This window comes from Oncorhynchus keta, chromosome 1 (assembly GCF_023373465.1).
Source record: "Oncorhynchus keta strain PuntledgeMale-10-30-2019 chromosome 1, Oket_V2, whole genome shotgun sequence".
NCBI lineage: Eukaryota > Metazoa > Chordata > Actinopteri > Salmoniformes > Salmonidae > Oncorhynchus > Oncorhynchus keta.
The window spans coordinates 78261564-78283985 of NC_068421.1; the positions used below are offsets into that span (position 1 = coordinate 78261564).

Genomic DNA, 22422 nt, shown 5'->3' on the forward strand with positions numbered 1-22422 from the left:
ATAGTCAGTTTTACTAGGGTAATTTTGGCGGCGTGAGTGAAGGAGGCTTTGTTGTGAAATAGAAAGCCGATTCTAGATTTGATTTTGGATTGAAGATGTTTGATGTGAGTCTGGAAGGAGAGTTTACAGTCTAGCCAGACACCTAGGTATTTGTAGTTGTCCAGGTATTCTAGGTCAGAACCGTCCAGAGTAGTGATGCTAGTCGGGAGGGAGGGTGCGGGGAGCGAACTGTTGAAAAGCATTCATTTGGTTTTGCTAGCGTTTAAGAGCAGTTGGAGGCCACGGAAGGAGTGTTGTATGGCATTGAAGCTTGTTTGGAAGTTAATTAACACAGTGTCCAAGAAAGGGCCAGATGTATACAGAATGGTGTCGTCTGCGTAGGTGGATCAGGGAATCACCCGCAGAAAGAGCGACATCGTTGATTTATACAGAGAAAAGGGTCGGCAGGAGAAGTGAACCCTGTGGCACCCCCATAGAGACTGCCAGAGATCCGGACAACAGGCTCTCCAATTTTACACACTGAACTCTATCTGCGAAGTAGCTGGGGAACCAGGCGAGGCAGTCATTTGAGAAGCCAAGGCTATTGCGTCTGCCAATAAGAATACGTTGATTGACCGAGTCGAAAGCCTTGGTCAGGTCGATGAAGACGGCTGCACAGTACTGTCTTTTATCGATGGTGGTTATGATATCGTTTAGTACCTTGAGCTTGGCTGAGGTGCACCCATGACCAGCTCGGAAACCGGATTGCACAGCGGAGATGGTACGGTGAGATTCGAAATGGTCAGTGATATGTTTATTAACTTGGCTTTCGAAGACTTTAGAAAGGCAGGGTGTATATAGGTCTATAACAGTTTGGGTCTAGAGTCTCACCCCCTTTTGAAGAGGGGGATGACCGCGGCAGCTTTCCAATCTTTAGGCATATTGGAAGAAATGAAAGAGAGGTTGAACAGACTGGTAATAGGGGTTGCAACAATGGCGACGGATAATTTTAGAAAGAGAGGGTCCAGATTGTCTCGCCCAGCTGATTTGTACAGGTCCAGGTTTTGCAGCTCTTTCAGAACATCTGTGATCTGGATTTGGGTGAGGGGGAAGCTGGGGAGGCTTGGGCAAGTAGCTGCGAGTGGTGCGGAGCTGTTGGTCGGGGTTGGGGTAGCCAGGAAGAAAGTATGGCAAGCCGTAGAGAAATGTCTTTTGAAATGTTCAATTATCATAGATTTATCGGTGGTGATCTTGTCGCCAAGCCTCAGTGCAGTGGGCAGTTGGGAGGAGGTGCTCTTGTTCTCCATGGACTTTTCAGTGTCCCAAAACTTTTGGAGTTGGAGCTACAGGATGCAAATTTCTGTTTGAAAAAGCTAGCCTTTGCTTTCCTGACTGACTGTGTGTATTGGTTCCTGACTTCCCTGAACAGTTGCATATCGCGGGGACTATTCGTTGCTATTGCAGTCCGCCACAGGATGTTTTTGTGCTGGTCAAGGGCAGCCAGGTCTGGAGTGAACCAAGGGTTATATCTGTTCTTAGCTCTACATTTTTTGAAAGGGGCATTTTTATTTAAGATGGTTAGGAAATTACTTTTAAAGAACGACCAAGCATCCTCGACTGACGGGATGAGGTCAATATCCTTCCAGGATACCTGGGCCAGGTTGATTAGAAAGGCCTGCTTGCAGCAGTGTTTTAGGGAGCGTTTGACAGTGATGAGGGTTGGTCGTTTGACCGGGGACCCATAGCGGATACAGGGAATGAGGCAGTGATCACTGAGATCCTGATTGAAAACAGCAGAGGTGTATTTGGAGGGCATGTTGGTCAGGATAATATCTATGAGGGTGCCCATGTTTATGGATTTAGGGTTGTACCTGGTGGTTTCCTTGATTATTTGTGTGAGATTGAGGGCATCTAGCTTAGATTGTAGGACTGCTGGGGTGTAAGCATATCCCAGTTTAGGTCACCTACCAGAATCAACTCTGAAGATAGATGGGGGGCAATCAATTCACCTATGGTGTCCAGGGCACAGCTATATGTGTGTCCAGGGCAACACTGTATATGTCTATATACAGTGTTGTAATGATGTGCAAATAGTTAAAGTACAAAAGGTAATATAAATAAAACATAAATATGGGTTGTATTTACAATGGGGTTTGTTATTCACTGGTTGCCCTTTTCTTGTGGCAACAGGTCACAAATATTACTGCTGTGATTGTACACTGTGGTATTTCACCCAATAGATTTGGGTGTTTATCAAAATTGGATTTGTTTTCGAATTCTTTGTGGGTCTGTGTAATCTGAGGGAAATATGTGTCTCCTATATGGTCATACATTTGGCAGGGGGTTAGGAAGTGCAGCTGTATCCACCTCATTTCACTCTCTCTCACTCTCTCCAGGCCCGTTTGGAGATCAATGCTCTGAGAGATGTTGTAGCCTCCTACCTGTCATCTGAGAGCCAGTAAGACCCCCAAAACACTCCCTGAGACTGTACTGTACTACATCACTACACCCCTATGTATCACACGCACACCTACACTTCACACACACACTGTGCATACTACTGTATACATGTACATATGTTACAGAAACTACACAGTACTCTCACTGTCATTCCTGTAAGTCACATTAATCTTACCCACGCTTCTACCAGCCACTCTCTAGTCTACATTACCTGGGGGTACTGTATATTGAAAAGGAAGCGGAAGCAGCACTCCAGCTAGTTTAATCTGTTTTTGTGTGATGGTATGTCTCCTCCTTTGTGTAGTAGAATGTTGGTGTGTGGTGTGGTGTCAACTGTGTGTATCTTGTTTCAGCGCCAACTTTAAGCAGGCTCTGGACGCCCTCCCCCAGTTACACAGTGGAGCAGACCAAAAGTAAGTCATTCATCAAGGGTAATACCGGTTCCATTTAAAATATAGGGGACATTTCACTTCCATTTAAATTATGGAGCGAATTCAGTGCCAACAGAAACTGTATTTGATTTCATTATTTTTGGATTTGTATTTAGATATTGAATTCATTATTTTTGAGTTTGTAATGGACAAATTGAGTCATTGAATTCATAAATTGAACTTGTATTTCATGATTTTAAACTGATTTAATTAATATTGCATTCAGTTTTAAAATTCAATTTAATTGAATATTAAAATTCTATATTTATATAGTCAGTTTCAATATGGTAAATATTGCATTCATTGCCCTGGTATCAAGTTTATAAACTAATTTCAAGTTTACCAAAGTTTCAAACATTCAACTTCTTAAATGCGTTCGGATTCAGTCTTCAAATTCAGTTCTCTACATTCAGATTCAAAACCAGAGATAACATCCTGGTCAGCAAGGAATGGTAGAAGAGAACAGATAGAATCTTTGTGTTAAACAGATTTCTGAAGCCAATGTGGCATTTTGAATACATTTTCTTCCTATGATTTTGGCTCTAGCGTTTGAACCGTTTGGGCTATGAGATATTATGACCCAATTCCTGAAAGCTCTCTGGAACATGGTTGTTTGTGTATTCCGTTCCCCTCTATGATGCTCAAAGGACTCGTTAGAAGGGAGTGCGGCAAAAAATGCAATTTGGCCACAATAACAATATAGTTGAATAGCCATGTCATAGCCCTTCGAAGTATAGCTTTTCCACTTTCTAATTAATCTTGCTCTTGTGACTGACTGGATTCGAACCGGGTCTCCTGCATGTCAAAAGACTGTGTTAGCCCACTTACACCAACATCTAATAGGCTAATTTCAGGCTCCAGGGATATTAGTGGTCAGAAATGCACTACATGACCAAAGGTATGTGGACACTTGCTCTTCAAACATCTCATTCCAAAATCATGGGCATTAATATGGAGTTGGTCCCCCCTTTGCTGCTATAACAGCTTCCACTCTTCTGGCTCGCAGTCGGCGTTCCAATTCATCCCAAAGGAGTACGTTGTGGTTGAGGGCAGGGCTCTGTGTAGGCCAGTCAAGTTTTTACACACCGATCTTGACAAGACATTTCTCTATGGACCTCGCTTTGTGCACAGGGGCATTATCATGCTGAAGCAGGAAAGGGCCTTCCCCAAACTGTTGCCACAAAGTTGGAAGCACATAATCATCTAGAATGTCATTGTGTACTGTAGCGTTAAGATTTCCCTTCACTGGAACTAAGGGGCCTAGCCCGAACTATGAAAAACAGCCACATACTATTATTCTTCCTCTACCAAACTTCACAGTTCGCACTATGCATTGGGGCAGGTAGCATTCTCCTGGAATCCGCCAAACCCAGATTTGTCCACTGGACTGCCAGATGGTGAAGCGTGATTCATCACAAAAGAGAACACATTTCCACTGCTCCAGAGTCCAGTGGCGGCAAGCTTTACACCACTCCAGCCGATGCCTGGCTGCTCGGCCTTGGAAACCCATTTCATGAAGCTCCAGATGAACAGTTCCTGTGCGGACGTTGCTTCCAGAGGCCGTTTGGAATTCGGTAGTGAGTGTTGCAACTGAGGACAGACTATTTTTGTGCGCTACCCGCTTCAGCACTCAGTACAACGTAACTTTCAGGTCTCTTGAGAAGATACTCATCATGCAAGCATGCACCCCAAACCACCTGTTACACTTCACCCTCCATTTGACCTCCTCCTCCTCCTCGAAGAGACCCATTTAAGTCACATAACCAATACCTAGGTTTGCCAGAGACTATATATATATATATATATATATATATTATATTTATTTAAATATTATTTATTTATTTATTTATTTAAATATATATATATTACCTTTATTTAACTATATATATATATATATATATATATATATTATATTTAAATGAACACAAACTAACACATGTCAAACTAACACGTCTTCAGGTCTCAGGCAAGTTTCTTATCCCATAAGCATGGATCACCAAACCACACTATTTTGATGAGTAACCTAGCTGGATCTTGAAGAGTTGTATTAGTGTAGCAGATGGGATCTGTGAAACTCACTCCTCAGCCAAAAGTGTCACCCCGTGCGAAATTGAATACTTTTTTCTTTTTTTTCACCTTTATTTAATCAGGTAGGCCAGTTGAGAACAAGTTCTCATTTACAACTGCTTACAACTACTACCTAGTGCGACAAAAACAACAACACAGAGTTACTCATGGGATAAACAAACACACAGTCAATAACATAATAGAAAAATCTATGTACAGTGTGTGCAAATGTAGTAAGGTTAGGTAGGTAAGGTAATAAATAGACCAAAGTGGCGAAATAATTACAATTTAGCATTAACACTGGAGTGATAGATGTGCAGATGATGATGTGCAAGTAGAGATAATGGGGTGCAAAAGAGCAAATAAAAAATAATAGTATGGGGATGAGGTCATTGGGTGTGCTATTTACAGATGGGGTGTGTACAGATGCAATGATCGGTAAGCTGCTTTAACAGCTGATGCTTAAAGTTAGTGAGGAAGATATAAGTCTCCAGCTTCAGTGATTTTTGCAATTCGTTCCAGTCATTAGCAGCAGAGAACTGGAAGGGAAGACAGATAGGTGTTGGCTTTGGGGATGACCAGTGAAATATAGCTGCTGGAGCGCGTGCTACGGGTGGTTGCTGCAATGGTGACCAGTGAGCTAAGATAAGGCTGGGCTTTACCTAGCAAAGACTTATAGATGACCTGGAGCCAGTGGGTTTGGCTATGAAAATGTAGCGAGGGCCAGCCAACGAGAGCATACAGGTCACAGTGATGGGTAGTATATGGTGCTTTGGTGACAAAACAGATGGCACTGTGATCAACTACATCCAATTTGCTGAGTAGAGTGTTGGAGGCTATTTTGTAAATGACATCAGGATAGTCAGTTTTATGAGGGTATGTTTGGCAGCATGAGTGAAGGAGGCTTTGTTGCGAAATAGGAAGCCGATTCTAGATTTAATTTTTGATTGGAGATGCTTAATGTGAGTCTGGAAGGATAGTTTACTGTCTAACCAGACACCTAGGTATTTGTAGTGGTCCCCATATTCTAAACCAGATCCGTCCAGAGTAGGGATGCTAGCCAGGCGGGCAGGTACAGGCCGCAATCGGTTGAAGAGCATGCATTTCGTTTTACTAGCATTTAAGAGCAGTTGCAGGCCACGGAAGGAGTGTTGTATGACATTGAAGCTCGTTTGGAAGTTTGTTAACACAGTGTCCAAGGAAAGGCCAGATGTATACAGAATGATGTTGTCTGCGTAGAGGTCAATCAGTGATCGCTGAGATCCTGGTAGAAGACAGCAGAGCTGTATTTGGAGGGCAGGTTGGTTAGGATGATATCTATGAGGGTGCCCATGTTTACGGGTTTAGGGTTGTACCTGGTAGGTTCCTTGATAATTTGTTTGAGATTGAGGGCATCTAGCTTAGATAGTAGGACGGCCGGAGTGCTAAACATTTCCCAGTTTAGGTCACCTGGGGGGCAATCCATTCACATATGGTGTCCCGAGCACAGCTGGGGGCTGAGGGGGGTCTATAACACGCGACAACAGTAAGTGACTTATTTCTGGAAAGGTGGATTTTTAAAAGTAGAAGCTTGAATTGTTTGGGCACAGACCTGGATAGCATGACAGAACGCTGCAGGCTATCAATGCAGTAGATTGCAATTCTGCCCCCTTTGGCAGTTTCTTGATGGAAAATGTTGTAGTTGGGGATGGAAATTTCAGACTTTTTGGTGGCCTTCCTAAGCCAGGATTCAGACACGGTTACAACATCAGTGTTGGCGGAGTGTGCTAAAGCAGTGAATAAGACACATTTAGGGAGGGGGCTTCTGATAATAACATGCATGAGACAAAGGCTTTTACGGTTACAGAAGTCAACAAATGAGAGCGCCTGGGGAATAGGTGTGATGCTGGGGGCTACAGGGCCTGGGTTAACCTCTACACCACCAGAGGAACAGAGGAGGAGTAGGATAAGGGTACGGCTAAAGGCTATGATAACTGGTCGTCTAGTGCATTGGGAACAGAGAATTAGAGGGGCAGATTTCTGGGCGTGGTAGAATAGATTCAGGGCATAATGTACAAACAAGGATATGGTAGGATGTGAGTACAGTGGGGGTAAACCTAGGCATTGAGTGACTATGAGAGAGTTTGCATCTCTAGAGACATCAGCTCAGCCAGGTGAGGTCTCCCCATTTGTGGGGGTATGTGACAGAAGAGCTATCTAAGGCAGCTGGACTAGGGGCTCTACAGTGAAATAAAACAATAACTATCCAAAACAGCAGTAGACAAGGCATATTGACATTAGAGAGAGGCATGTGTAGCGAAGTGACCATAGGGTCCAATGAGCAGCAATAGGTGAGTCCGGGAGCCGTTTGGTAGTCGCTACTATGCTAGGCGAGCGGGAGGCACGGCGTTCAGAAAGCTAGCGTGCCGTTGCTAGCAGATGGGTGTTTCGGCGACATCGCAACGGAAAAGCCTGTTGAAACCACATCGGACGATTACGTCGGCAGACCAGTCGCGATGGAACGGTGGGGCTCCGTGTCGGCAATAAAGGGTCCAGGCCAATTGGCAGAAGAGGTATTGTAGCCCACGAATTAGCGAGTATACCTATTCAGCTAGCCAGGAGATGGGCCTAGCTCGAGGCTAGTTCGAGGATAGCTCAAGGCCAACTGTTGCTTGCTTCAGGACAGAGGCATTAGCCAGCAGTAGCCACTTGGTTGTAGCTAGATAGCTGCGATGATCCTGTGTAATGGCCCTTACGGCAGGAATCTGGTGATGTGGTGGAGAAAAGCAGTCTGATATGCTCTGGGTTGATATCGCGCTGTGCAGACTGGCAGGTATTGACCGAGCTAAAGCTGATTGGTGTCCGGGCTAAAGGTGAAGAGGGCTAGCCGTGGCCAACAGTGACTAGTAGCTAGTTAGCAGGCTAGCTTCTGATTGAGGTTCCAGTTATAACATCTAAAAATAGCAGATCTGTAACACACTGGGTGAGGCGGGTTGCAGGAAAGTATATTTAGATCGTAGGCGGAAAGTGAGATTAAAATATATACAAAAAATAACTGATAAAATGACTTTACATGGGACAAGACAAACACACGTCCGACTGCTACCCCATCTTGGATACATAGCGCGATGGGTTGGTATGCTACAGGAAGGTGATCGCGTATGTTTTCGAGGTCGAGGTCCTGAGTTTGAGTTTCCTTATGAGCTGAATCAGGGGGCCGTGGTACTCGCTAATCAAGCTAGACTGTGATCTACAGTTGCGCTTAGCCCAACCGCTCAGCTCAACTGCAGTTGAAGAAGGCCTTTTTCAGTAGTGTGGCGGGTTGGAATGCTTCAGGAGGGCGGTCATGTGTGTTTGCGAGGCAGAGGTTCTGAGTTCAAGTCTCGGTATAAGCTGAATCAGGGGGAATCAGTACTTGCTAAGCAAGCGGCCTTTACATTAACTTCCTGAACTCTTCCCTAAGGGCTTAAGCACATTTTTGTATTGTTTTATTTAACCTTGATTTAAGCAGGGAAATCTCATTGAGACCAATGCCTCTTTTCCAAGGAAGCCCTGCATGTACACAATCTGACTAATTTGAAACATTTACAAATACAAAATACTCTATCATCAACTTACAAATCGCAATTATAAAAAACAAGGCTGTGGCTATTGATCTGACTTTTTCAGGTTCTGACTTCAAGGATCACGTTCTGCGCATGTGTAAAATGCAGGGCACCCTTTTACCTGCAGAGAATAGGCTACTCAGACGAATGGTGCTCGTTTGGTACAGTTAGATCACAATGTTCACAGTATTCTACATAACAGAACCAAATATAACAGAACCAAATATAATAGCATAGTTTAATATTACTGTAAGACGAAAACACCAATTGTGAATGATAATTCTTCAAGTTTTACCCATAGTAACCATTTGATCTCAATCAGTTTCATGGGGATATGCTTTTAGATCTTGAGTTACACAGTGTTGGTTCAAAGTAACCTACACTGTTGTTTTGAATGATGTACAGTGATCGAATTTGAGAGCAGATGTGTTAGTAACAAAGTAGCCTACCTTTGTACTCTAGAAGTCGGAAGTTTACGTAGACTTAAGTTGGAGTCATTAAAACTTGTTTTTCAACCACTCCACAAATGTCTTGTTAACAAACTTTAGTTTTGGCAAGTCTACTTTGTGCATGACACAAGTAATTTTTCCAACAATTGTTTACACACAAATTATTTCACTTATAATTCACTGTATCACAATTCCAGTGGGTCAGAAGTTTACATACACCAAGTGCCTTTAAACAGCTTGGATAAAAAGATTGAGGGGGCTGTTTTGTTAGACTTCAGTGCGGCTTTTGACAATATCGATCATCATCTGCTGCTGGAAAAACGTATGTGTATGGCTTTACACCCCCTACTATATTGTGGGTAAAGAGTTACCTGTCTAACAGAACACAGAGGGTGTTCTTTTATGGAAGTCTCTCCAACATAATCCAGGTTAAATCAGAAATTCCCCAGGGCAGCTGTTTAGGCCCCTTACTTTTTTCAATCTTGGCTAATGACATGCCACTGTGTTGAGTAAAGCCAGTGTGTCTATGTATGCGGATGACTCAACGCTATACACATCAGCTACCACAGTGACTGAAATTACTGCAACACTTAACAAAGAGCTGCAGTTAGTTTCAGAATGGGTGGCAAGGAAACTAAAACCATTGTATTTGGAACAAATCATTCACTAAACCCTAAACAACTAAATTGTGTAATTAATAATGTGGAAATTGAGCAAGGGGGGTAGAAGTACACCTTATGGAACGGCAGGGACTGTGAAGTGACACACACACAGGTACAGACACACAAGAACATTGTAATATTATTGTGACACACGACGCACACGCACTCTACACACACACGTACATTGTAATATTGTTGTGTAGTGGTATCATACATTTTGTGTTGTGGATATGTGGTGGTGTGACAGTGTTATATGATGTACTGTTTTAGCTTTTATTTTATGTGTAATACAAGTCTTAATGTGTTTGGAGTAGCTGTTGCCTTGGATGCAGCTAATGGGGATCCCTAATAAAATACAAATACAAATAGTTTATTAACTTGATACACAGACAATGACTGCAATATTTACCAACAATACAACAATATTGTATTTTCAACTGTTTGAAGCTGGTGCACAAAACCATAAGTAAAATACGCAAAAATGAAACGTAAGAACAGGAAGCATAGAAAAAATGCACATGGAACCGATCTACCGCTTCTTAGACTTGCTTTGAATGAGAATGATCTATAACTCACATTTCTATGTAAATTTGGTCGGGTCGCCTAAAAAGATTGCCCAAATACAAAAGTTTGGACAGACCTACTCATTCTAGGGTTTTTCTTTATTTTTTATATTTTCTACATTGTAGAATAATAGTGAAGACATCCAAACTATGAAATAACACATATGGAATCATGTAGTAACCAAAAAAGTGTTAAACAAATCTAAATATATTTTATATTTGAAATTCTTCAAAGTAGCCACCCGTTGCCTTGATGACCGCTTTGCTCACTCCTGGCATTCTCAACCAGCTCCATGAGGTGCATTTAAATGCACCTGGAATGCATTTAAATTAACAGGTGTTCCTTGTTTAAAGTTTATTTCCTTCGTAATGTGTTTGAGCCAATCAGTTGTGTTGTGATGAGGTAGGGGTGGTATACAGAAGATAACCATATTTGGTAAAAGACCAAGACCATATTATGGCAAGAACAGAGCAAATAAGCAAAGAGAAATGACAGTCCATCATTACTTTAAGACATGAAGGACAGTCAATCCAGAACATTTCAAGAACTTTAAAAGAACCCATCAAGTGCTGTGATGAAACTGGCTCTCATGAGGAATGCCACAGGAAAGGAAGACCTAGTGTTACCTTTGTTGCAGAGGATAAGTTCAGCCTCAGAAATTGCAGCCCAAATAAATGCTTCACAGAGGTCAAGTAACAGACATCTCAACATCAACTGTTCAGGGGGAGACTGCGTGAATCAGGCCTTCATGGTAGAATTGCTGCCAAGAAACCATTACTAAAGGACACCAATAATAATAAGAGACTGACTTGGGCCAAAAACACGAGCAATGGACATTAGACTGGTGGAAATCTGTCCTTTGGTCTGATGAGTCCAAATTTGAGATTTTGTTTCCAACCGCCGTGTCTTTGTGAGACGCAGAGAAGGTGAACGGACGATCTCCACATGTGTGGTTCCCACCGTGAAGCATGGAGGGGGAGGTGTGATGGTGTGGGGCTGCTTTGCTGGTGACACTGTTTGGGATTTATTTAGAATTCAAGGCACACTTAACCAGCATGGCTACCACAGCATTCTGCAATGATACCCATTCCATCTGGTTTGGCTTAGTGGGTCTATCATTTGTTTTTCAACAGGAAAATGACCCAACACACCTCCAGGCTGTGTAAGGATGTTTTGACCAACAAGGAGTGTGATGGAGTGCTGCATCAGATGACCTGGCCTCTAAAATCACCCGACCTCAACCTAATTGAGATGGTTTGGGATGATTTGGACCGCAGAGAGGAGGAAAAGCAGCCAACAAGTGCTCAGCATATGTGGGAACTCCTGCTGGAAAAGCATTCCAAGTGAAGCTGGTTGAGAGAATGCCAAGCGTGTGCAAATCTGTCATCAAGGCAAAGGGTGGCTACTTTGAAGAATCTAAAATGTAAAATATTTTTAGATTTGTTGAACACTTTGGTGACTACATGATTCCATATGTGTTATTTAATCATTTTTATATCTTCATTATTATTCTACAATGTAGAAAATAGTTTTAAAAACAAAAAAACAGGTGTGTCCAAACTTTTGACTGGTACTGTACATATTGTAGCTTTGAATTTGAATATTCAATCAAATTTAAATATCATTTTAAAACTGAATGCAATTTTCAATCAATTCAGTTTCAGATCCTGAAATAGAAGTTTAATTTATGAATTCAATTATTCAATTTGTGCATTACAAATTCAAAAATATTGAATTCAAAAAAAATTTTCTCGTTCTTTCTCTCTGTCTCTGTCTCTCTGTCTCTGTAGGTTTCTCGAGGAGTTGCTAAATAGGTTTAAGAGCAGTATGCAGCTCCAACTCACCTGTTTCCAGCCCTCTAATGTCCAGCCTGTCAAGAGATGAGCCAAACGTCTGTACGTCTCTTCAACATTAATATAATGGCATTATAGTATCTCTATCTATCAAATAATTTGCAATGCCTATTTACTTGTCTCGATAAGCTTTCACAGCCTTTTGTTCAATTGTTATAAGATTTATAGTAGACTGGAAATTTGCCTTTTCTCACACTAATCACATGTTTTATCTTAGATATGTACACTAATTTGCTGAGGGGCAATTCCACGGCAACGGAATTAAGCTTTATCTCAGTTTTTTCACCTTAAAATCTATGCCAAAAAAAACATTGATTTCAAAACTTAAACAAACTCTACTACTCTTTGCACAGGGACGACTTTCAACAATCCACTGAAAAAATATACAAATTTAGTGGAAGAACTTTCCAGATGCAAACTTTGGTAACAGAATTGTGGTAAAATCTCCCTCAGGCTTTTATGCGGCGATGTTTTCCAAAAACCCAGTTAAATATCTGCTCCTAATTAAGATTGAAAGATGTCTGCAGAAATCCGCTATGAAATGACACCTTGAGTTTGATCAAATCTATTTTGGTTATTGAAATACAGTAAGTGAAGTGTATTTACACCTGGTTACAGAATTAAAGTAATGAACAAACTAACGTCGTGGGTCCCTGATCTGTACTATACAGAAATGCATAATTATGGATTTGAATGTCATTCACCTAATGTTTCACAAGTTTGGACATCACAGTAGAGTACAGTACAGCACAATAAAGCACAGCAGAGTAGAGTATAGTTAAGTACATACGTCAATGATAGATTCATATTCTGTCGTTAACATCAAGGCCAGGGTGGACTGACCAACTTTCAACTACTTTTCAATGTCCATGGACATCCAGTGTCGGTCAGTGCTCAGTGAGTGAGGCTGCTGGTTACAGTCAATTAAAAATTGAGGGGGCTTATGGGTAGGTGTCAGTAAGAGCTGGGAGAGGTGACATAACTTGAGATGAGAGAGAGAGAAGCAAAGAGATGAAGGGGTTGCTGAACATAACACGATGCCAGTGGAAGGAATGACAGTAGCAGGGCTCCCAACTGTGGTTTGTGACTATTGACATTTCCCATTGTAGCCAATTCAGTTGCTGTAATTCTGTAAGATGTTTTTGTAATTGTTTTTGAGTTTTAATCACTTAATAATTCATAAACAAAATTGATATCAGTAAAATCACTATAATTAATGATACAGTATGTGGGTATTTGGTAACAGAATTAAAAGGCAATATTTCTTCAAATGAAAGACGGGAAAACAATTCCTCAAACTAAATATAAGTGTTGATATTAGTTGGCAGGGTAATTTACATCAACATTGTGTTTTGATGTATTTATAATACATTTTAAGACTTCTTCTGATAGATGTTGTTTTTAAGACCCCTTTTCCATTGGTTTATCCAGAAATCAAAGCATTTACTTATGCCTCATTTTGAAGATGGAAAATGGCTGAAAAGGGTATCTATGACTTAATTTGCCAATAATATTGACTCTTAACTTTCATTTGACACTCAATCTTATATGCTCCTTATATGCTCCTGGAAAGACCCAGAGTAATTACATGGTTAATCTGGGCAGTCCCTCTACTGTAGAATCATGCTAATTATAATATTGTTTGATGGCCGCTCATCTAGCAATCAGCATCCAGTCCCTTTTGGCTAGGCTGGTTTTAGAGGCAGGACTGTCTACTCTCTCCTGCTAAGAAATATGGCAGAGCCAGCCAACAGCTCTCTGAATGTTCATAAAGAAACTGCAGGTGTGTCATTATGTGTTATATGTGGAATTTGTGTGAAAATGTTTCAGTGCTGTTTTGTCCTCAAATTAAAAGACCTGCCAATTAAAATACACATTTAAATTGATTCTGTTCTTGTGACCTGTCACTTTTCACCTTCACTGTAAGTCGTCCTGTCGTATCGTCTCTCTGTAAATATCTGTAAATATCGTCTCTTTTTCGTTTTAGATATTTTTCTTCGCATATCTTTAAAAACATTTTGCTAAACCTCACCCAATGTAGCTACTTTTCCTAAAGTATATATATTTACTTCGGAACCGGAACCCCTCAACTGAAGCTAGCCAGCTAACCACCAGCTATGCTAGCTGTCTTCAGCTAACCGGTCATCAGCTAACCTTTAGCTCGGAAAGCTCTCGCCAGTTCGAACAACGCAACGCTAACCAGAGCATAACGGACCTATTTATTTTTTTATCCCCGGATTCCCTCCGCAAACGGAACATTTTTTTATTTTTTTTCAGCTGGATCTTCACAACTAGCTATCGAGCTAAACCGCAACCCTGGTTGATTACTCCTGGCTAGCGTTTCCACCCACGTAGCTTGAAGCTAGCCCGGCCAGAGCTCCTGTGTTCCTAGCATACTCCTGGGCTTCTATACCCGGATCCACGACCGGTCTATCGATGTCACTGCATGAAGAGGAATAAACAGACTCACCCCATCGCGACGTCCTCCAAAGGCTAACTCTCTAGCCCTCGCTATCTCCTTGCTTGCTAATTCGGCATGCTAACTGCTAGCTTGTTTAGCCCAGGTCCGCTAATTACTACCTTGTTTACCCCGGCCTGCTAATCTGTTAGCTTGTTAGCACAGGCCTGCTAACCGTCTGCATCGCAGTGGCCCATATGTACTTTCTATCTCTTCCCGATTTTTAAAAATTGTTTATACCTTCCGGAAATCTACCTCGCCCAATATGTGATACGGAATCGCTATTATTTTTTATTTTTAGAACACACTCAAGAACCTCCAAAAGTTAACCAGCTAACTAGCTACAAGCTATTTAGTCATTGTTCCTGGATAACACTTTTTTTAATATAGCCTGGATAACACAGAAACCCAGCCTAAAACCCCAAACAGCAAACAGTCCAGCCCCCAAAACCTGCCCCATCCACCGCTGCCCCTGGACTCTGACCAGCATCACAGAACAGTTGGCTACATAGCTGAGGTAGTCACGCTGGGCTCACTGTCCATTAATCAGAACGGTGTTCAAATGTTCATAAATGACCATTCTGCTTGTTTGTTTTATCTGTGCACGCTGCTGTCCATTAATCACGGTTTCTGCTTGTTTGTTTTATCTGTCGGCTCCGTTGACTAGTCAATGCCATTTTACCTGCTGTTGTTACGCTAGCTGATTAGCAGTTGTCTCACCCACTGTTTTAGCTAGCTTTCCCAATTCAACACCTGTGATTACTGTATGCCTCGCTGTATGTCTCTCTAAAATGTCAATATGCCTTGTATACTGTTGCTCAGGCTAGTTATCATTGTTTTAGTTCACAATGGAGCCCCTAGTCCCACTCCTCATACCCCTGATACCTCCTTTGTCCCACCTCCCACATATGCGGTGACCTCACCCATTACAACCAGCATGTCCAGAGATAAAACCTCTCTCATCATCACCCAGTGCCTGGGCTTACCTCCGCCGTACCCGCACCCCACCATACCCCTGTCTGCGCATTATGCCCTGAATATATTCTACCATGCCCAGAAACCTGCTCCTCTTATTCTCTGTCCCCAACGCTCTAGGCGACCAGTTTTGATAGCCTTTAGCCGCACCCTCATACTACTCCTTCTCTGTTCCGCGGGTGATGTGGAGGTAAACCCAGGCCCTGCATGTCCGAAGGCACCCTCATTTGTTGACTTCTGTGATCGAAAAAGCCTTGGTTTCATGCAAATCAAATCAAATCAAATTGTATTTGTCACATACACATGGTTAGCAGATGTTAATGCGAGTGTAGCGAAATGCTTGTGCTTCTAGTTCCGACAATGCAGTGATAACCAACAAGTAATCTAACTAACAATTCCAAAACTACTGTCTTATACACAGTGTAAGGGGATAAAGAATATGTACATAAGGATATATGAATGAGTGATGGTACAGGGCAGCATACAGTAGATGGTATCGAGTACAGTATATACATATGAGATGAGTATGTAGACAAAGTAAACAAAGTGGCATAGTTAAAGTGGCTAGTGATACATGTATTACATAAGGATGCAGTCGATGATATAGAATACAGTATATACGTATGCATATGAGATGAATAATGTAGGGTAAGTAACATTATATAAGGTAGCATTGTTTAAAGTGGCTAGTGATATATTTACATCATTTCCCATCAATTCCCATTATTAAAGTGGCTGGAGTTGGGTCAGTGTCAATGACAGTGTGTTGGCAGCAGCCACTCAATGTTAGTGGTGGCTGTTTAACAGTCTGATGGCCTTGAGATAGAAGCTGTTTTTCAGTCTCTCGGTCCCAGCTTTGATGCACCTGTACTGACCTCGCCTTCTGGATGATAGCGGGGTGAACAGGCAGTGGCTCGGGTGGTTGATGTCCTTGATGATCTTTATGGCCTTCCTGTAACATCGGGTGGTGTAGGTGTCCTGGAGGGCAGGTAGTTTGCCCCCGGTGATGCGTTGTGCAGACCTCACTACCCTCTGTAGAGCCTTACGGTTGAGGGCGGAGCAGTTGTCGTACCAGGCGGTGATACAGCCCGCCAGGATGCTCTCGATTGTGCATCTGTAGAAGTTTGTGAGTGCTTTTGGTGACAAGCCGAATTTCTTCAGCCTCCTGAGGTTGAAGAGGCGCTGCTGCGCCTTCTTCACGACGCTGTCAGTGTGAGTGGACCAATTCAGTTTGTCTGTGATGTGTATGCCAAGGAATTTAAAACTTGCCACTACTGTTCCATCGATGTGGATAGGGGGTGTTCCCTCTGCTGTTTCCTGAAGTCCACAATCATCTCCTTAGTTTTGTTGACGTTGAGTGTGCGGTTATTTTCCTGACACCACACTCCGAGGGCCCTCACCTCCTCTGTGTAGGCCGTCTCGTCGTTGTTGGTAATCAAGCCTACCACTGTTGTGTCGTCCGCAAACTTGATGATTGAGTTGGAGGCGTGCGTGGCCACGCAGTCGTGGGTGAACAGGGAGTACAGGAGAGGGCTCAGAACGCACCCTTGTGGGGCCCCCGTGTTGAGGATGTCAGGTAGGGTGGAGGTGATATGGTCCTTGACTAGTCTCTCAAAGCACTTCATGATGACGGAATTGAGTGCTAGGCTTTCATTCTGCTTGACAAGTTGTCTGTTCTGGGGATTTTACAAAGTCAATCATTCTGTTAGATATGGAATACTCCAATATGTCATTTAAGGTACTGTTCAAAAGTGAAAGTGTTCTTAACTGACTTACCTAGTTAAAAAATTTTTTAGCAGAACTGACAAAACGTGTGCGAGCAAGGAGGCCCTACAAACCTGACTCAGTTACACCAGCGCTGTCAGGAAGAATGGGCCAAAATTCACCCAAGTTATTGTGGGAAAATTGTGGAAGCCAACCTGAAACGTTTGACACAAGTTAAACAATTTAAAGACAATAGTCGTTTAGCTCAGTTACCTTAGCTTTCTTGGGAACAGGAACAATGGTGGCCCTCTTGAAGCATGTGGGAACAGCAGACTGGTATAGGGATTGATTGAATATGTCCGTAAACACACCGGCCAGCTGGTCTGCGCATGCTCTGAGGGCGTGGCTGGGGATGCCGTCTGGGCCTGCAGCCTTGCGAGGGTTAACACGTTTAAATGTCTTACTCACCTCGGCTGCAGTGAAGGAGAGACCGCATGTTTTCGTTGCAGGCCGTGTCAGTGGCACTGTATTGTCCTCAAAGCGGGCAAAAAAGTTATTTAGTCTGCCTGGGAGCAAGTCATCCTGGTCCGTGACTGGGCTGGGTTTCTTCTTGTAGTCCGTGATTGACTGTAGACCCTGCCACATGCCTCTTGTGTCTGAGCCGTTGAATTGAGATTCTACTTTGTCTCTGTACTGACGCTTAGCTTGTTTAATAGCCTTGCGGAGGGAATAGCTGCATTGTTTATATTCGGTCATGTTACCAGACACCTTGCCCTGATTAAAAGCAGTGGTTCGCGCTTTCAGTTTCACGCGAATGCTGCCATCAATCCACGGTTTCTGGTTAGGGAATGTTTTTATCGTTGCTATGGGAACGACATCTTCAACGCACGTTCTAATGAACTCGCACACCGAATCAGCGTATTCGTTATTATTTTTATCTGGCGCAATACGAAACATGTCCCAGTCCACGTGATGGAAGCAGTCTTGGAGTGTGGAGTCAGCTTGGTCGGACCAGCGTTGGACAGACCTCAGCGTGGGAGCCTCTTGTTTAAGTTTCTGTCTGTAGGCAGGGATCAACAAAATGGAGTCGTGGTCAGCTTTTCCGAAAGGGGGGCGGGGCAGGGCCTTATATGCGTCGCGGAAGTTAGAGTAACAATGATCCAAGGTTTTACCACCCCTGGTTGCGCAATCGATATGCTGATAAAATTTAGGGAGTCTTGTTTTCAGATTAGCTTTGTTAAAATCCCCAGCTACAATGAATGCAGCCTCCGGATAAATGGTTTCCAGTTTGCAAAGAGTTAAATAAAGTTTGTTCAGAGCCATCGATGTGTCTGCTTGGGGGGATATATACGGCTGTGATTATAATCGAAGAGAATTCTCTTGGTAGATAATGCGGTCTACATTTGATTGTGAGGAATTCTAAATCAGGTGAACAGAAGGATTTGAGTTCCTGTATGTTTCTTTCATCACACCATGTCTCGTTAGTCATGAGGCATACGCCCCCGCCACTCTTCTTACCAGAAAGATGTTTGTTTCTGTCAGGCGCGATGCGTGGAGAAACCCGTTGGCTGCACCGCCCCGGATAGCGTCTTCCCAGTGAGCCATGTTTCGGTGAAGCAGAGGACGTTACAGTCTCTGATGTCCCTCTGGAATGCTACCCTTGCTCGGATTTCATCAACCTTGTTGTCAAGAGACTGATCATTGGCAAGAAGAATGCTAGGTAGTGGTGCCCGATGTGCCCGTGTCCTGAGTCTGACCAGAAGACCGCTACGTTTCCCTCTTTTACGAAGTCGTTTTTTTGGGGGTCGCTGCATGCGATCCATTCCGATGACCTGTTTGTAAGGCAGAACACAGGATCCGCGTCGCGGAAAACATATTCTTGGTCGTACTGATGGTGAGTTGACGCTGATCTTATATTCAGTAGTTCTTCTCGACTGTATGTAATGAAACCTAAGATGACCTGGGGTACTAATGTAAGAAATAACACATTAAAAAAAATAAAAAACTGCATAGTTTCCTAGGAACGCGAAGCGAGGCGGCCATCTCTGTCGGCGCCGGATGGTTCCGATGCATGTCAACATCAGAAGCCTCCTCCCTAAGTTTGTTTTACTCACTGCTTTAGCACACTCTGCTAACCCTGATGTCCTTGCCGTGTCTGAATCCTGGCTCAGGAAGGCCACCAAAAATTCAGAGATTTCCATACCCAACTATAACATCTTCCGTCAAGATAGAACTGCCAAAGGGGGAGGAGTTGCAGTCTACTGCAGAGATAGCCTGCAAAGTAATGTCATACTTTCCAGGTCCATACCCAAACAGTTCGAACTAAAAAATTCTGAAAATTACTCTCTCCAGAAATAAGTCTCTCACTGTTGCCGCCTGCTACCGACCCCCCTCAGCTCCCAGCAGTGCCCTGGAGACCATTTGTGAATTGATTGCCCCCCATCTAGCTTCAGAGTTTGTTCTGTTAAGCATATCCCAGTTTAGATCACCTAACACCCCGGCAGTCCTACAATCTAAGCTAGATGCCCTCAATCTCACACAAATCATCAAGGAACCCACCAGGTACAACCCTAACTCTGTAAGCAAGGGCACCCTCGTAGACGTCATCCTGACCAACTGGCCCTCCAAATACACCTCCGCTGTCTTCAATCAGGATCTCAGCGACCACTGCCTCATTGCCTGTATCCGCTAAGGTGCCGCAGTCAAACGACCACCCCTCATCACTGTCAAACGCTCCCTAAAACACTTCTGTGAGCAGGCCTTTCTAATCGACCTGGCCCGGGTATCCTGGAAGGACATTGACCTCATCCCGTCAGTTGAGGATGCCTGGTCATTCTTTAAGAGTAACTTCCTCACCATTTTAGATAAGCATGCTCCGTTCAAAAAATGCAGAACTAAGAACAGATACAGCCCTTGGTTCACTCCAGACCTGACTGCCCTTGACCAGCACAAAAACATCCTGTGGCGGACTGCAATAGCATCGAACAGTCCCCGCGATATGCAACTGTTCAGGGAAGTCAGGAACCAATACACGCAGTCAGTCAGGAAAGCTAAGGTCAGCTTCTTCAGGCAGAAGTTTGCATCCTGTAGCTCCAACTCCAAAAAGTTCTGGGACACTGTGAAGTCCATGGAGAACAAGAGCACCTCCTCCCAGCTGCCCACTGCACTGAGGCTAGGGAACACGGTCACCACCAAAAATCCATGATTATTGAAAACTTCAACAAGCATTTCTCAACGGCTGGCCATGCCTTCCGCCTGGCTACTCCAACCTCGGCCAACAGCTCCGGCCCCCCCGCAGCGCCTCGCCCAAGCCTCTCCAGGTTCTCCTTTACCCAAATCCAGATAACAGATGTTCTGAAAGAGCTGCAAAACCTGGACCCGTATAAATCAGCTGGGCTTGACAATCTGGACCCTCTATTTCTGAAACTATCCGCCGCCATTGTCGCAAACCCTATTACCAGCCTGTTCAACCTCTCTTTCATATCGTCTGAGATCCCCAAGGATTGGAAAGCTGCTGCAGTCATCCCCCTCTTCAAAGGGGGAGACACCCTGGACCCAAACTGTTACAGACCTATATCCATTCTGCCCTGCCTATCTAAGGTCTTCGAAAGCCAAGTCAACAAACAGGTCACTGACCATCTCGAAATCCCACCGTACCTTCTCCGCTGTGCAATCTGGTTTCCGAGCCGGTCACGGGTGCACCTCAGCCAAGCTCAAGGTACTAACCGATATCATAACCGCCATCGATAAAAGACAGTACTGTGCAGCCGTCTTCATCGACCTTGCCAAGGCTTTCGACTCTGTCAATCACCAGATTCTTATCGGCAGACTCAGTAGCCTCGGTTTTTCGGATGACTGCCTTGCCTGGTTCACCAATTACTTTGCAGACAGAGTTCAGTGTGTCAAATCGGAGGGCATGCTGTCCGGTCCTCTGGCAGCCTCTATGGGGGTGCCACAGGGTTCAATTCTCGGGCCGACTCTTTTCTCTGTATATATCAATGATGTTGGTCTTGCTGCGGACGATTCCCTGATCCACCTCTACGCAGACGACACCATTCTATATACTTTTGGCCCGTCATTGGACACTGTGCTATCTAACCTCCAAACAAGCTTCAATGCCATACAACACTCCTTCCTTGGCCTCCAACTGCTCTTAAACACTAGTAAAACCAAATGCATGCTTTTCAACCGATCGCTGCCTGCACCCGCATGCCCGACTAGCATCACCACACTGGATGGTTCCGACCTTGAATATGTGGACACCTATAAGTACCTAGGTGTCTGGCTAGACTGCAAACTCTCCTTCCAGACCCATATCAAACATCTCCAATCGAAAATCAAATCAAGAGTCGGCTTTCTATTCCGCAACAAAGCCTCCTTCACTCACGCTGCCAAGCTTGTAAAACTGACTATCCTACCGATCCTCGACGTCGGCGATGTCATCTACAAAATCGCTTCCAACACTATACTCAGCAAACTGGATGCAGTTTATCACAGTGCCATCCGTTTTGTCACTAAAGCACCTTATACGGGGCGGCAGGGTAGCCTAGTGGTTAGTGTTGGACTAGTAACCTAAAGGTTGCAAGTTCAAATCCCCGAGCTGACAAGGTACAAATCTGTCGTTCTGCCCCTGAACAGGCAGTTAACCCACTGTTCCTAGGCCGTCATTGAAAATAAGAATTTGTTCTTAACTGACTTGCCTAGTTAAATAAAGATAAAATAAAATACTACCCACCACTGCGACTTGTATGCTCTAGTCGGCTGGCCCTCGCTACATATTCGTCGCCAGACCCACTGGCTCCAGGTCATCTACAAGGCCATGCTAGGTAAAGCTCCGCCTTATCTCAGTTCACTGGTCACGATGGCAACACCCATCCGTAGCACGCGCTCCAGCAGGTGTATCTCACTGATCATCCCTAAAGCCAACACCTCATTCGGCCGCCTTTCGTTCCAGTACTCTGCTGCCTGTGACTGGAACGAATTGCAAAAATCGCTGAAGTTGGAGACTTTTATCTCCCTCACCAACTTCAAACATCAGCTATCTGAGCAGCTAACCGATCGCTGCAGCTGTACATAATCTATTGGTAAATAGCCCACCCATTTTCACCTACCGCATCCCCACAGTTTTTATTTATTTACTTTTCTGCTCTTTTGCACACCAGGGCTCCGGGCAGCCGAGCGGAAATGGAGGAAAACTCGCCTCCCTGCGGACCTGGCATCCTTTCACTCCCTCCTC

General features: G+C 43.8%; 1 protein-coding gene across 4 annotated transcripts in view; it reads left to right on the forward strand.

The window, feature by feature from the left end:
- Positions 1-13935, forward strand: part of exoc2 (exocyst complex component 2) — a 124378-nt gene extending 110443 nt beyond the window's left edge. For 3 of the 4 annotated variants that reach the window (XR_008063909.1, XR_008063910.1, XR_008063911.1), the window contains exons 26-29: positions 2376-2437; positions 2793-2852; positions 11330-11619; positions 11987-13935. Coding sequence is in view for 1 of the 4 variants with exons in the window: in XM_052461460.1 (XP_052317420.1) it covers positions 2376-2437; positions 2793-2852; positions 11987-12080 (216 nt within the window). In the remaining 3 variants the exon portion in view is untranslated. The remainder of the gene's footprint in view (positions 1-2375; positions 2438-2792; positions 2853-11329; positions 11620-11986) is intronic. The other variant, XM_052461460.1, reaches the window with a different exon arrangement.
- The last annotated feature ends 8487 nt before the right edge of the window (positions 13936-22422 follow it).